At 32.7% G+C, this 15548-nt stretch overlaps 2 protein-coding genes across 2 annotated transcripts in view; one reads left to right on the top strand and one right to left on the bottom strand.

Moving 5' to 3' along the window:
* Nucleotides 1-15548, top strand: part of LOC127719263 (H(+)/Cl(-) exchange transporter 6-like) — a 91341-nt gene that overhangs the window by 13757 nt on the left and 62036 nt on the right. Inside the window, exons 8-13 of the mRNA XM_052225279.1 lie at nucleotides 11197-11264; nucleotides 11658-11719; nucleotides 12444-12490; nucleotides 13532-13617; nucleotides 14020-14133; nucleotides 14728-14897. Coding sequence (XP_052081239.1) covers nucleotides 11197-11264; nucleotides 11658-11719; nucleotides 12444-12490; nucleotides 13532-13617; nucleotides 14020-14133; nucleotides 14728-14897 — 547 coding nt within the window. The remainder of the gene's footprint in view (nucleotides 1-11196; nucleotides 11265-11657; nucleotides 11720-12443; nucleotides 12491-13531; nucleotides 13618-14019; nucleotides 14134-14727; nucleotides 14898-15548) is intronic.
* On the bottom strand, nucleotides 1783-6219 carry LOC127720431 (uncharacterized). The gene is made up of 2 exons (XM_052227019.1): nucleotides 6148-6219; nucleotides 1783-4122 (listed from the first exon to the last, which is right to left on the bottom strand). The coding sequence occupies exons 1-2, from the start codon at nucleotides 6161-6163 to the stop codon at nucleotides 2117-2119; spliced, it is 2022 nt and encodes a 673-aa protein (XP_052082979.1). The 5' UTR covers nucleotides 6164-6219; the 3' UTR covers nucleotides 1783-2116.

The raw sequence follows: 15548 nt of genomic DNA, 5'->3' as shown, positions 1-15548 counted from the left end.
TGTTTATCAACGGATATGCAACGGATATGCGTTATATACAATAAAAGCTTAATCTCCTCATTGGATATGGACGTGTACCGCTATATGGTAGATTTGTTTAATCGTCCCCGAAAAAAACTTCTTTTTTCTCCGGCTTCGGTTCAATTCTATCATATATAGATTACATATAACATTTCTTCGCAAAGTTAACATATTAGTAAACAAAAGGGAATAATTGGAGATAACAAATCACTATCGATTAAAGGTTCCAATTTACACCCGGTTCCCCATCATACATATTGTGCAACTTCTACAAATACAGACGGGTTTTTGGCCAAATTGAATCCTTTTTCGATAACATGAAGGTGCAGATTCAAATTAGAAGTTAAAAGCTTTATGACATGTCTAGATTTCTACTTTTAGAAACCAAATTCAATGGAACTGTATTTCAGTCCTGAAAATTACTAATTTACCCGACGTTTAAAATACTATTGATGCTTGTTCATTTCGTTCCTGTTGAAAATTTTAAAGGAGTTTGCATTGACCTGATAGGTCGTCCTACAGTAGAAATACATATTGTTTTGTGCCCTCCTTTTAGCTGAACTTGGGTTTATTGAGAAACTGAACACAGTCATAAGAATAATTTCAATGAACACAATCCTTGATTGTACCATGAACATTTACTACACATTCTGTTTATTTACCATTAGTATACAGAATACATGTCGAATAGGGTTAAACACACAGAATAGTCAATACAGTGCCATTTTCAAAACATACGAAATGTCCAAACATGCTATATATGCAATAGCTTTCAAGCTTTTTAGTCTTAGATGCATGATTTTTTTTATTAGTTTGTATTTGCTTTAAACTAGCTGTCAGTAACTGCGAGTACTCTTAGATCTGAACTTAGTGTCTTTTTGTTGTGGGGATGTATAAGTACCCTGCCACGTCCACACTGTGTTTTTGCAAGATGTATTTCTATTTGTATCCATCTGATGAGTTAAGCCTTTTTCAACTGATTTTCATAGTCTGTTCTTATGTTGTACTGTTACACCACTGTCCAAGGTTAGGGGGAGGGCTGGCGACTTCAAACTAGTTTAACCCCACCACATTCTATATGTGCCTGTCCCAAGTCAGGAGCCTGTAATTCAGTGGTTGTCGTTGTTGTTTGTAACCTACTCGTTTTTCGTTCATTATTTTGCACATACATTTGGCCGTTAGTTTTCTCGTTTGAATTGTTTTACATTTGTCATTTCGGGGCCTTTTATAGCTGATTATGCGGTATGGGCTTTGCTCATTGTTGAAGGCCGTACGATGACCTATAGTTATTAATTTCTGTGTCATTTGGTCTCTTGTGGAGAGTTGTCTCATTGGCAATCATATAAATAAGAAGATGTGATATGAGTGCCAATGAGACAACTATCCACCCAAGTCACAATGCGTAAAAAGTAAACATTTATAGGTCAAAGTACGGCCTTCACCACAGAGCCTTGGCTCACACCGAACAGCAAGCTATAAAGGGCACCAAAAGACTTCTTCATATCTTTATATTCAAAGTTTTCATTTGCCAACTTTGTGTTAGTGGATTCTGGTTCCTTGTAAAACATAATTCTGTTTCTGTTTATGCTTGTTCATGAAATTATTCAGGTCAATATTTAAAAGCTATCTTTAAAATAACTGACTCCCTTTTTATCGCTAAATGCCAGTGTAATTAGTTATTGTATTATTGTATTATTGAATCTGAACATTACTGTGTAAAATGTCTTTTACGAGCATTTAAAATATTGCACACGTGACAAGTGAGATTTATAATTTTATTACAACGTATAAAAAGGATAAAATTCAAGAGAACGTTCTACACAAACACAAAAAAAAAAACCAAAACAACGTTTACAAAATACACAGAAAAGTGTGTAAAAGTGTACTTGATATTTTAATTCAGAAATAATTTTATCAAAACATACCAGCACGTATTCCTTTATATATGGCGTTGTTTTCTTCACATCGAGTTCTTATAATGTAACCTAATCGATTAAATTCCGAGATTGTCCGTTTCCCGGGTCGCATCTCATTTTACACACACTAGTCACGTGACAACGATAAGTTTGTGATATATATTTTGATGTTAAAAAAATTATAATTTGTATATGTTAATGGATTTGTGATCGTCATTTATGATCATAAGTTCTTGTGTTGATTTGTTGTAATCTAAATCATATGGTTGCATAATTCCATCATCTTCTCCGAGCACAACCTGGTGGCTTTTACCGTCTGGACTAATTTTTACAACTGTGTTCGATTCGTATCCACATACATAAGTATTCCTGTTGCTGTCTACTGTTAAACCTTGTGCATTTCGTAAGTCAGAATTTTGGAATCTGTAAATAGTAGTTCCATCTAGGCCGTATGCCAAAACATAATCACTTGTTTGACTAGTTTGAACTATGTTGCCTTGCGCATCACAATCGAAATGTTCAGGAGGAACGGACACTGTTACTTTCTTGCACTGCAATATACCACAATTTTCACCACAATTTAAAATGTTGATTGCCTTTTTACCGATACGAACTGCTAATTTATCTCCATAAGAAGCTAAGTCTGATACCTTGTTGTTTTCAAAATATTTACTGAAATGGTATCCTTCCTCTCCATTTTCCAACCGTAAAATGCCTTTGTCTTTAATAGAAACAAATATAAAAGACTCCGATATTGGCGACTTAGCCATGTCCTGTATTTTTATTGATTCGAATGATTTTAACAGTTTGCCTGACTGTTCACAAATAAAGATTCTTTGATTTTTGGAATCTCCAAGTGCAATTTTGTCCTTTCCGAAAAAACAACATAGATCAGTAATAACAAAATCTTCATTCAACATTTTCTTGATTTGTACACTCTGTTTTAAATGAATGTACTTCTTTCGTTTAGCGTTTGTGTTGTCTAACACTTCGTCTTGTTCTAAGTTTGCAATATTTTCTAATGCATGCCCATTTGTTATCCCATTAGCGCCAATCGTAATTGAGCATTCACCAAAAAGATCACTTGGTCCAGGTATATTGTCTGTATCTAACTCGAAGTCTAATGATTCCTTTTGGTATAGAACAGTTTCGTTACCATCTGACTGGCAATCAGTATCAAATTTGTCATTCAAATCGTGCATACCTGTTTCAACTCTCGCTTGACTAAATGCGGTCTCTCTCATAAGTGTGATCTCTGACTCTGGTAGTATATTTGTTGCAAAAATTTCGTCATTCTGCAGTCTACGATCTTCATGTGCAATAACGTCAACACTTAGAGTTTGGTTTGACGAAGAACAGGTAGATACTTGTGTTGAAGAAATAGTTCCAAGGTCTGTAATCAAATCAAGTAAGTTTGATCGTTGGAAACGAAGCTGAATTCTGTCCTCATCGGTAGGTAGACGAGAAAGGGCATCCATCTTTTTTTGTAATTCGTGTTCTAACGCAACCAGAATTACAAAATGTTGTTTCTTTGTTAAATGGTCTCTGACATTTTTGATATCGTGTTCTATGGATTTTACACTTGATTGGACTTTATGAAGTGTTTCAATATTATCGTCTTCTTTTTTTATTCTTTTCGAATGATGATGTGATAAATTTTCTACTAACCTATTCTGTAATGCATCGATCTTGTTCTTAATTTCTTGACAGAAATGTCTTATCTCATCCTGTATGTTATTGTATTCAGCTTGCATACAGTTTTTGTTTTTAGTTGATTCCTCAATACGTTCATCAAGACTTTCCGTAACTTGTTCTGCTTTGTTTTCGAAGTTTCCAATAAAACTGTCACTATCAGTTTTGCCTTTTATTTCTTCTAATTCACGACATATATTTTGGTGTTCTTGTTTGCAAAGATTGCAGAGGACAGATTTATGTTCAGAACAATAAAACAGAACAGACTGATTTGAATGCTTACTGCATGTTACTGGAATTTCTAGAATGTGTGTACTGATGATCTTTTTGATACAAAGGGGCAGAACATAGTGTTCGCTTGTCATTTTCAATTTTTGATGAACAACTACACATGGTGCGCACAAGTTTTCTACGCATTCTCGACACCAAAAATCAGCAAACACTGTACATTTATCCCTGTCACAAGCATCACACAATGGCGTCTCTTCCTTTACTGTAAGAAACAATATCATATAAAGCTTTCTGGATTTTTATAGTATTATAAGTGTATGTCTAAGGTATATTTTGCATAGTTTGTTCATGGCAAATTGAGATCTATCTCGGACGTATGCACAGCAATACTCACTATATTTTCGTAATTTAAAAAAGAATTACGAAACTGTCTGGTGTTATGCTTCGTTTCTTCATCGGCAAGTATTTGTGCTCAAAGCTCTTGAAATCTTCAGACATATAATAAATAGCCATCATAAGTACAAAGTGTCGTCATAATTAAACAAGACGCACTGAAATGTCTCACCTCCTTTACTTATAATGATTGAATTTCATACATTACACCGAATATAGTTAGCCTATTGCTCATAGTATCTGAGAAACAGATATAATTTTAAAAAAAAATAACATTGATCAATGTACAATTAAAATAAGGTCACGGTCAGAAGAATCCTGCCCGAAAACTTGAGCAACATGTAATTATTTCATATACCGAACATAGTTGACCTATTGATTATAGTATCTGAGAAACAGACATAACAAGGAAACTTCATTTTGACTAATGAACCGTTAAAATGAGGTCAATTTCAGATACACCCTGGTAGACAAACATGTTCACCTAACAATTATTCCGTACAACAAATATAGTTCGCCAATTGCTCATAGTATCAGATAACAGACAAAACCATGAAACTGAACATTCACCAATGAACTCTTAAATGAGGTCAAGGTCAGTTGACCTATTGCTTATAGTATCTGAGAAAATGACAAAACCACAAAAACTTAACATTGACCAATTAACGTACCATGCAATGAGGTCAAAGTCAGATGAAACCTGCCAATGGGATATTTTCACCATACAATCATTCTACACACCAAATATAGTTGACCTATTGCTTATAGTGTATGAGATGCGGACGAAAACTTAACCTTGATCACCGAAATGAGGTCGACGTCAGGTGAACCCTGTCTGACGGACATGTAGACCATGCACGAATCCAATACAACAAATAAAGTTATCCTATTCCTCATAAGTGAATATCTCAAATGAGAAAAGTTGTAATTTCTATTGCAAGCAGTCGCTGAACCCTGAAAATTAGATTAAAGACATATGGCAGACAGAAACTTCGTGACATAAAGCTTCCGTAAACAATGTATTAAACATCTAGATTTTCTACCTTCTGAAATATAAAGCTTTATACAAAGAGTTCAAGCGTCGTCGCTGCCGTCGGATTGTAATCTCTATGTCTCGCTTTATGCGACTTGTGTCGAAGTCGAGGCAAAAGAATGTCTCTTTTTGGCTTTTTTTTCACACAATAGCACCACAATGTCTGGTTGAAGTAAATTTCTGGTTAGTATAATTGTTTTCTTAATAAATATTATAATAATATGCAAATGTTTTATTTCTTCTTGGATAAAAAGTGACTGTCTTTTAGAAAGCAATGATGGTTCGCAAAATGGTGTCAACTTATAAATGTACTAGATAAGAATTATTAACCTAATTATATACCATGTGTATGGCTACTAAGAGAAACAACACAAATAATTTAATATTGTTTGTAAAGTCAGCTTAAATCAACAATACACGTATACGTTTATCGCCAAGATAAGTCCTGTGATATTGTGACTTTTAAATGTATAATTGTTTTGTACTGATTTTAATACAAAAATAGTTCATCGTATCTAAATATAAATCAGGAAGTATAAAAATTACTTTCCACATAAAATAGTTCTGAAAGGATTCTATATACGAACATGTTGATCGCTTTTTCTGCAGCTCACATAAAGGTTGTGCATAGCAAGACATTCATTTAGAAAATGACCCATATCGAGAAATGAAAGAAAACCTATATCACTGTACACGTGTAGATCGATAAACACGATAAACGAAAGAAAAAACCTACACATATAACATTGAATAAACAACAGATTAGTCTGTATTTTTTACGAACATTTTCTGAGACTATTCAAAGTGCTTGAAGTATATTTCCTGTATTCAAACAATAAAATGAATCACAAAGAAACTCACCTAAACTTTCATCCATGCCATTTTTTTATTCTAATTGATATTAATTTAAAGGCCAGGGCCGACCTAGATAGAAATCCGGTTGGATAGCAATTATAAGCCAATAAGGAAATGGGAGGGGCTTAACTATCTTATCAATTATTTATAGAAGTCAGCATGGTAAAACAGAAAACAAACACATGTGGAATTTACCTTTATGTAGATATTTATAATCCGGTCTAAAATTAATAACTACATCAACTCTGTAAATACTAATTGTAGTTGAAATAAAAAAAATTATGTTGATCAGTAATATTAGCATGTTGATAAAAGTTAGCACTTGTAAATTTAATGCATTGGTAAAATTATTCTGTTTTAAAAGAAACTAGAAATTTAGTGGTTCCAAATGTTTATCCTGTAATTATAAGTTAGTTTTTTGTAAATTTTCTTTCCTTTTTGTGTAGCTGGTGCATTAGGATTTCTTGATTTCTACACTGATGTATAGTCTCTGTCCACATTCTCATTCTAGTGGCATACTGCCAAATTTGATCTCAATTTATATTGATCATCACCAAAGCAAATTCTTTTATCTTGAACCATGTTCACAACAGTATTAAAACTTTTAACATAAAATGTTTCTTTAGCAAGAATGTCATCTTGAGGATATTTATATATACTTTTCCATTTGTAAGTACGATCCTCGATGGCTCATAGTTTGAATCAACTTTGCACCTTGATGAATGATGACAATTTACATGGTTATTGCAACAATGTTCAACAATGTTATCCAAACTTTCCGTAAATTTTTAAGAATTTTTCTCTCAGTTACGGACGGCCCAGGTAATGTGTGTTGCTATGGGTTCAACTTTATTTCCCAGCTGTTCACTCCAACTTATACCTTCTGAACGTTTAGTACCTTTTGAAATCTTTGCGACGGCTTCTTTTTACAGCCTTGACAGCATGCCATAAGTCATTCTGATTGATAGTAAATTGAGTGTCCCTTACAAATTTATTTACAGCCAAATTTCTATCATGTGCATGATTTTTAATGGACACATTTTTATTTTCCAAATTTTCATAAATTTTTTGTGTTCCCAGTCTTTCGTGTCGTTGGGCAACTTTATTCTGTGACTTTGTAACATGTTAACAGTCCATCACTTTGTGAGTTTGTTCTCTTAATGCTACAACTGTAGTATCTTTGGCATTTTTCCTCCAACCGTGTCTAAAATCTCTCATGATGTTGATGCCATCTAGGTCATCATACGAAGAAATTTCATTATTTATGGCATTGTCAACTGATAGAAAACTTTCATTTTCAGCGTCTTCTTTATATTTTCTGAAGAACTTTGATCTTCTCTCTTTTGACAACTCTAGTGTAATGTACTGGCAAAAGTCCACTACTATAAAATGCATGACAAGTCCTGTGATTGACCAAGAACTCATCATTTGGAAGGTATGATGATGACGACCATAAATAGGAATGTTATTTTTCTTGGTACACATCAGTCTTACAGATGCTACATGTCCTGTCATAGTTCTTTTCAATACTTTTAGCTTTCCATTACAAATACTGGTATGTGCTTCAAATAGTTCTCCATAGGTATCCAAATATTTTTCTGCAGTAACAAACAGTCCTTTGTCTACATCCTGGCGCCTTGTTTGGGAATAGGTGGATGGAAAGGGATGAAGTTCTTTAGAATTGTCACTTCCAAGTGGTGGTTTAATCCAAAAGTTGAAAAGTTCCTCTATGATTAAACTATTGTAAACTGGCTTATTAAAAGTTGTAGTCAACAACTCTTTACTATCTATAGTTTTTTCAAAATTCTACTTTTGACCGTATCATCACCAGGAATTTTTATTCTAAAATTGGGAGGACGTTTTCGTGAAGAATCTTGTTTTTCAGTAACCATGATCCTAAAAGAAATCGAAGGAATGAGCAGAAATGGGAGATTATGTTTCATGATATACAGTTACAGTTAGTGCCAACTTAGAAAAATGTATCAAAGGGTTCATGATCATTGATTTTTATATAAATAAAAGTGATCAATGCAAATTTCTTTGATCATTATACATGGCTTTTTCAATAAATTAGTTTTAAATTTTGTTTTGTGATTTGTTGTCAAAAATAGTATTTTATTTCTTGCTAAATGAATAACTACATGTACATGTAATCCCCTAATAGCCTCTGGACTTGTTTACATATAATGTACAAATTTCATGAGTACACCTGCAGAGTCAGCAACTTTCTGTACACATAACCTGGTGATAAAATCCAGACCAGATTATCTTTGAAGTCAGTAATATTTTGTTTGTTTGCATTCTACATAATCCTAAAAATTAGTGAAAGTTACAATGGCATTAAGTGATCTTGAATAAGACACTATAAAAAAATTGTTTGGGCATAATGATTCGGAAATTAAAATTCTTGATGACTCTGCTGTTACTAATGAAAAAGGCGGGAATGCACAAAATCCACAGATGATCATAGAAGAGAGTACTCAAACAGACAATAATGAAGAAGATGAAGACGATAATCAACCTGGATTTGTCATACAGCAAGACTCATCCCAAGAAGAATGCAGATATTGCTTTTATAAGCCATGCATTACTGATGAACAAAACAGACAAATGTGGTGGCATGGTCAGTCAGAATTACCCCATCAAAGAAACTCAAGTTTGAGCAAGGAACACTACAAAAGATTTTGGACTATGCTTATCCATCGTGGTGCGTGGAATGATGATAGCTATTTAGTTACGAAAGCAGATGCCATGACCAGTTGTTGGTTTTTGGTTTCCCAATCCTGGTGGGTTTCCGTACATGGGACACATACTGATTTTCTTCATTCTGCTGCAGGATTTTTATTTATTTAATTGAAAGTCCTTTGTTCTGTATATAACACATTTTTGGAGGGAAAATGATTGTGTTACAATTCTGTGCAAATTAGCTGCATATTTATTTGGTTCTTTGAATTATGAAATGTTTATTGATACTTTGCATGGAAGCATGGCTGCATAGCAACATTTACTTCCTGTGTAATCAAAAACAATGTTTATATCCGACCAGCTATCAAATGAAAAATAACTCTGCTTCATGATTTGTTTGAGGAATATAACAGAATAAAATAAGTTAATAATTTTATTTATCCTGCAACAGATCACATAGTTCAGTTGTAGGTTCTGTGACAATTTTTTTTCTAAAAATCACCCTTTGAACAAGGTAATTCTAAAAAAATATGTATGTGGCAAAGAAATTTGAATTCACCACTATTTCATTCATTGGCTGCTATTTATACTCTTTTCCTGGCCTTTAACATATTTTCAGAAAATAAAGTGACCTATATGCATGATACAAGGTTTAGAGAACAACTTACTCGAGTCAATTTATTTATAGTAATAAATAAGAAAATCTATATGAGGGGGTGGACAGCTACAAAGGGAGGCGGGAGAAAGGGGGTGGGTGGTAGATGGGAGGCGAGGTGTTCGGATATGAGAGAAAAGGGAATGGGAGATGGGAGAGAAGAATGTGGGAGAAAAAAAATAGTTTCTATGTAAAATTGATCTATAGCCGATTTTATATCATTTAAAGTGATCATAAATGATCTAAGATTGGTCTTTGATTTTCTTAAACTTTTATACAGCATTTAAGACCATTTAACATGATCTAACATCATTGTGGTTCATCATTGAAATCAAACACGGAAATTGTCATTGCATCCGGATTCGATATGACTTTACAATGCTGACGTTAATGGTCAATCAAACGCTAAACTTCCGGTAAAAATGGAATCACATGTTTGCACGGCGGGTGTTCATGATTTTGGCTGTAAGATGGTAGGAATGCCCTTTATCGTCAGGCGTCAAACGTCCTTTTTTTTGCTTTCGTTAGCGTCAAATGAGCCTTAATTTTTTATCGTCATTTTTCATATCTAATTTTGTAGCTACCGTTAGCGTCACATGGAGTTAAATATCTATTGTTAACGTTATTTTAACAAATATTTCACCGTCATTCGTCATGTGGGGTACCCCATTACTGTCCTCCAGTAACAACACTGTTGCAGTTGATTTTTTTTTATATACACCCTTATAGAATCAAAGGAAACTTTTTTTGATTTTGTCAAAAGGTTGAGAATGGAAAATCATTTCAACGACAGATGTGGCAAGTTTAAAATAGAATCGTATAATATTGAACTGAAGGTTTTGGAAAACAGGAAAATAGTGGTTGTTAATTCCTCAGCATGGACACATGCTGCTCAAAAGATTATAATAGGGAATGAAAAATTGCATGGTAAGTATAGGGCATAGTTTTCAAATACTGCAATTGATGATAAGAACACGATCAGTCACAGAGAGTCACATCATCATTGACACAAGTTTTCTATTCATGGCCCTTTACAATACAGTCAATACACGAGCATACATATTATATAAAATATTTAAAGGATTATAAGGATAGTAAAGATATGTATCCTGCAATCGGGATTTAATTGGGTGTCTTATCAATAACAGCTCAACATATATCGCTAGCTTTTATTTGTGATCAATTGTGTGTATACTATAGAGATATCGCTTTAAGCTCCGCCCACTGCCGGACTATGCATGCATATGACCTTGCGTAACCCATACATTTGTGTTGTCCATGTGTATTCCAATGACGTACTGATTAGCCTTTATTTTAAATTACTGATTGAGTTAGTTGTTGTGTTATAATGAATAATTATTCACCTTTAGAAGGTTTTTTTAATAACCAACTGGGATTCTTTGCGGCGTACCGATCTTCGGCTGGTGTATTTATTACCTTTAAGATAAATACGCGAGGAAAATAAAACGAAAGTAATCGTAATAAAAACGAGCTTTTCTACATGTTTAATAATACTTCATTCCAAAAGCAAGTACAGCTTATAGGATATATACAATGTTTGACAAATGAACCGACAATATTGGGTAGGTCATATTGTAACAATATTAGCATAAATGCTATAATCCGCATTATTATATTTCCATATTTGTATATGTTCATGTTTAATATGATAAATACCGATGGAACACCTATGTATCTAAACTTACTATTCTTAGGGTTATTTGTTGGAAAAGAAGGTCCTATGATTCACAGTGGCGCTATAATTGGTGCAGGAGTACCGCAGGTAAATGTCATTGATTTAGTTTTTTTTTATATGTAGAACTATATTCAGTGTATATTCTAACAAAATTATCGGTTGTTATATGTAGATCTGATAATCTGATACAAAAAACTAGTCCTTTTATTCGTTTCTGAATTGTATTTAATTTCATAAATTAAACGAATATTGAAAATAATGATCATTATGAAAACAAGTCAAAATCAAAAGTAATGTAAAATATATTTTTAAGTCATGCTTTTGAATGGTGCACGAATAAGGAATACCCTTTAATTTGGAAACAGTTTATTCATTTGAAATTCTAAAATTATATTTTATTGTTTTATGAATACGTAATTGATCATGAATTAGAAGTAAACAGGATATGAGAAGAACAAAAAATATGTTTTTACATTTCAGTTCCAAAGTATAGCTTTTAAAAGAGTTAATATAAACACATACAGTTACTTCAGAACTGATCGGTAAGTACTCTTATCATGCGATTGTCATCCATCAAAATATGTGACAAAATAATCTCCAATTATGAAAACGAATTTTAATATTAACTGACGATGAACATGAACTTTATTATAATACATGAAAAAGGTAACAGGAATTACCAAAAATATTAGACAGTACAAATACTTACTCTATCAAAAACCGACTCCTCGAAGAAATACATACCATAAATTTAAGCCTCTCACTCCTTAAAGATAAAGATTGTAGTGACACAATGTCTTGTTGTTGTAGTTGTTTCCCTTTGTATGTTTGGCATTCTTTTCTTGACAATATCTGCAAGTTGAAATCATCAAACTAGACCACCAAAATTGACTCCTTTAGACATGTTTGATTTTCAAAGACTTGTCATATGTTGTATATGGCAATGATATGATAACATAACAGCAATACTATATTCTTTGCAATTAGTTTAACGTTTTTCATAGATTGCCTTTAATAAATATAGATATACAAACAAAGACAAACAACAACTAAAAACACATGGTCCAGATCGCCTACTAAATGTGATTAAACCAGTATTCTCACTTAATGTTCATTTTTACCTTGTTGTTAATAGTGTTTATCAATTTGAATCATGTTACACATGTCTTCAGAACTAATGCAATGGATTAGCTTTTAAAATGCTTTTTTTTAATTTTTATGATCAAATATGAATTTAATATAATCTTGAGTGAATGATTTTTTTAGAGACAAGAGAGATTTTGTTTCTGGTGGAGCAGCAGCCGGGGTAGCAGGTACGTATTAATACTTAATTATATTCACGTGGTCGACTGATTCTTTTCCCTTCAGTATTTATCACACTATAATATGTAGAGGCATTCTTTATTTCGGATGAGTCACCTTTGTCTTTTACAACTATAAAGGGTATACTAAATTAACAAATTGAAAAATGTATCTCAAAAAAGGAGAATGTGTATGATTGCCAATAAGATATTTATCCACCAGAGACCAGATGACGTGGATTTTATACATAATTACCCAATATATTGCATTCATCACATGATTGTTTTTAAGTCATTTTCTATTTTCAATTGTTGTTAAAATTTAATTATGCCTGCTCTTTCATATATAAGGAATGATTGTGCATGACTTTGATTGATCATTTTGAGTTTTTGTTTTCGCCTCCTTCATGAAATGTTTGTCATTAGCGACATTTTTAGAGCCATATTAGTTTGATTGACAAGAATTTTGAAACACTTTTGTTTTGATTTGTGTATATTTCATTTTTCTTAAAATGTCCTGTACCAAGTCAGGAAAATGGCCATTGTTATATTATAGTTCGTTTCTGTGTGTGTTGCATTTTAGTGTTAAGTTTCTGTTGTGTCGTTGTTTTCCTCTTATATTTGATGTGTTTCCCTCAGTTTTAGTTTGTAACCCGGATTTTTTTTCTCAATCGATTTATGAATTTCGAATAGCGGTATACTACTGTTGCTTTTATTCATTGTGACAGAAATGTTTTCTCTAATGATGTAATAACTTGTGTTCAATACCTTTTGTTCTTCTTTTAAATTTAATATCTTTAAAATGATCTGATTAAAACATTACGTACAGTAGTAATTCTATTGGGTATTATTTTGTATCGCGAATGTAAATCCTTCATCCAGTAATCAATTGTCATGCTCTAAATGTTTATCTAAGTCGTGATCATGGGCATTATAAAATTATACAATATTCCTCATTTTTTTATAAAAGAGATAGACGACATAGAAAATCAAAGCTTGTCTAATGACAACAAAATCATAATGGCCCCTAAACATCATTCTATATCGTTGCAGCTGCATTTGGTGCGCCAATAGGAGGAGTCTTGTTTAGTTTAGAGGAAGGATGCTCTTTTTGGAACCAAAAATTAACTTGGCGAACAGTGAGTAGATAACTTGTTGGACACACAGGAAAAGTTTCGAAGAAATCGTGTCACAATTTAGAATTTCCTTACATTCTCGATCAGTATTAAGATTCCGAAACTTGAATAATTCATTAAAATTGCATATTTTTTTAGCAAATTTTCTTTTTGCATTATTTCCATTATCGCTACAAGATAGCTCTAGAAAAAATTGATGAAGTTCGTGATGTGATTATCCTTCCCAGTTATATTTTCCATTCTTTTATTTTAGTTATCATTATTTCTTTTCTTGTATTCAATCTTTAAAAATAAGAAAGTTATACCGACTTAGGGATATTTTCTTTTTGCGTAAATGTAATCTTAGAGTTGTCTCTCTTAACCCTTTGGTAACATTTGTACATTTTTACCTTATTTCATTTACAGTTCTTTTGTTCGATGGCAGCAACTTACTCTTTAAATTTCTTCCTATCAGGAATAGACGGTAATGATTGGGGATTTTTCTACCTGCCAGGTTTAATCAACTTTGGTGTTTTTAAGGTACGTTGATTGTTATGAATCAATCAAAACTTTGAAAATTTTAAACTAATATAAAGTATATTTAAATCGTTGTGAAACATAGTAGTAGTCTGTGAAAAATTAACTTGATAATGAAAAATTGATAAATCAAAATTAAATCAGGCTTCCCTTTTTAAAAAATATATTGTTAATAAGTTCTCCCTTGCACTTTGCCACATAAAAGTTTTTCGTGGAAGCGTTCCTCTGGTTAAAGCAGATGTTAAAATTGGTATTTGCTGCGTCTATGGTCGGCTAGGAATCTGAATGATATTCCTGAGTATGGTTATATGTTCTTTTCAAATGTACAGATAAACTCGGCGACAAAAATTTTCGCTTGGGCAACTTAAAGTAATAAACCAATCCATCAAGTTTCCTGTAGACTGCTACCTTGTGCTCTACCACGTGAAACATTTGAATCGGTCTACTACCAAGCAGGTTATTGGCATGTTGTCCTGAATAGGCATGCAATATTTGCCGCTGCATGTTAAGCAGTCATCTTTTTATCTCGTTCACTTTAAATTATGATAGTTTTCAATTATATTCGATGTCTTAAAACTTCAAAACTTTTTATTGTAGTGCTCTAATGACACTGGAATAGGATGTCGACTTTGGAATATTTTAGATCTGGCTGTCTTTATTGTTATGGGTTTTATAGGCGGAGTAATGGGTGCACTGTTTAATCATCTCAATAAACTTATTACCAAATATAGAATGAAACATGTTCAGAAGAAGAACAAGGTCGTCAGGTAAGGGTAATGTCGATGACTAGAATCGACTCGAAAATAGCAACACTTAGATTGTGAAATTAAAATAACCTTGACGGCACAGGAAGAATAAAACTTTCATTTTCCGTGAAGACATAGTTTTTTGAATCCAGTTCATATACAATAAGCGGAGGTCGTTGAAAGTATACATTGTGCAAATGGGAAAAATAAGTAATGAATGTTAGCTGTATTTTGCAAAACCTTTGGAAGTTTTGGTCCTAAATGCTCTTCAAATCGTACTTTATAAGGCCTTTTTAACTTTTTTGGTTCGAGCGTCATTGTTGAATTGTTTTGAAACATGCGTCTGGCGTAGAAAATTTAAAATTTTCATTCTGGTTTTTATGATGAGCGTGTTTTTAATTGACTGAAAACAACTTGATTGCTTTGCTAAGCTGATGTCAACGAGAAATCGAAGACGTAGAACCGTTCTTGCTTCTCATAATTAAAAGCTTTTTGTAAGACTATATATTTATTACTGGCATTTAAATACAAAAAACAAAACGTCGAATAGCTTAAAAAGGTACACGTGAACCCCAACAGGCCGATACAGTCGTAAAAGAAGAGTACAGAAGTAGAAATGAAATAACAAAATTTTATAAAGATCCTTAATTAGACATTTTGATCAATCTCACC

Source organism: Mytilus californianus, unplaced genomic scaffold (genome assembly GCF_021869535.1).
Source record: "Mytilus californianus isolate M0D057914Y unplaced genomic scaffold, xbMytCali1.0.p SCAF_11, whole genome shotgun sequence".
NCBI classification, from domain to species: domain Eukaryota; kingdom Metazoa; phylum Mollusca; class Bivalvia; order Mytilida; family Mytilidae; genus Mytilus; species Mytilus californianus.
The sequence above is the reverse complement of the archived record's forward strand: the minus strand, read 5'-3'. Positions and strand labels throughout refer to the sequence as shown.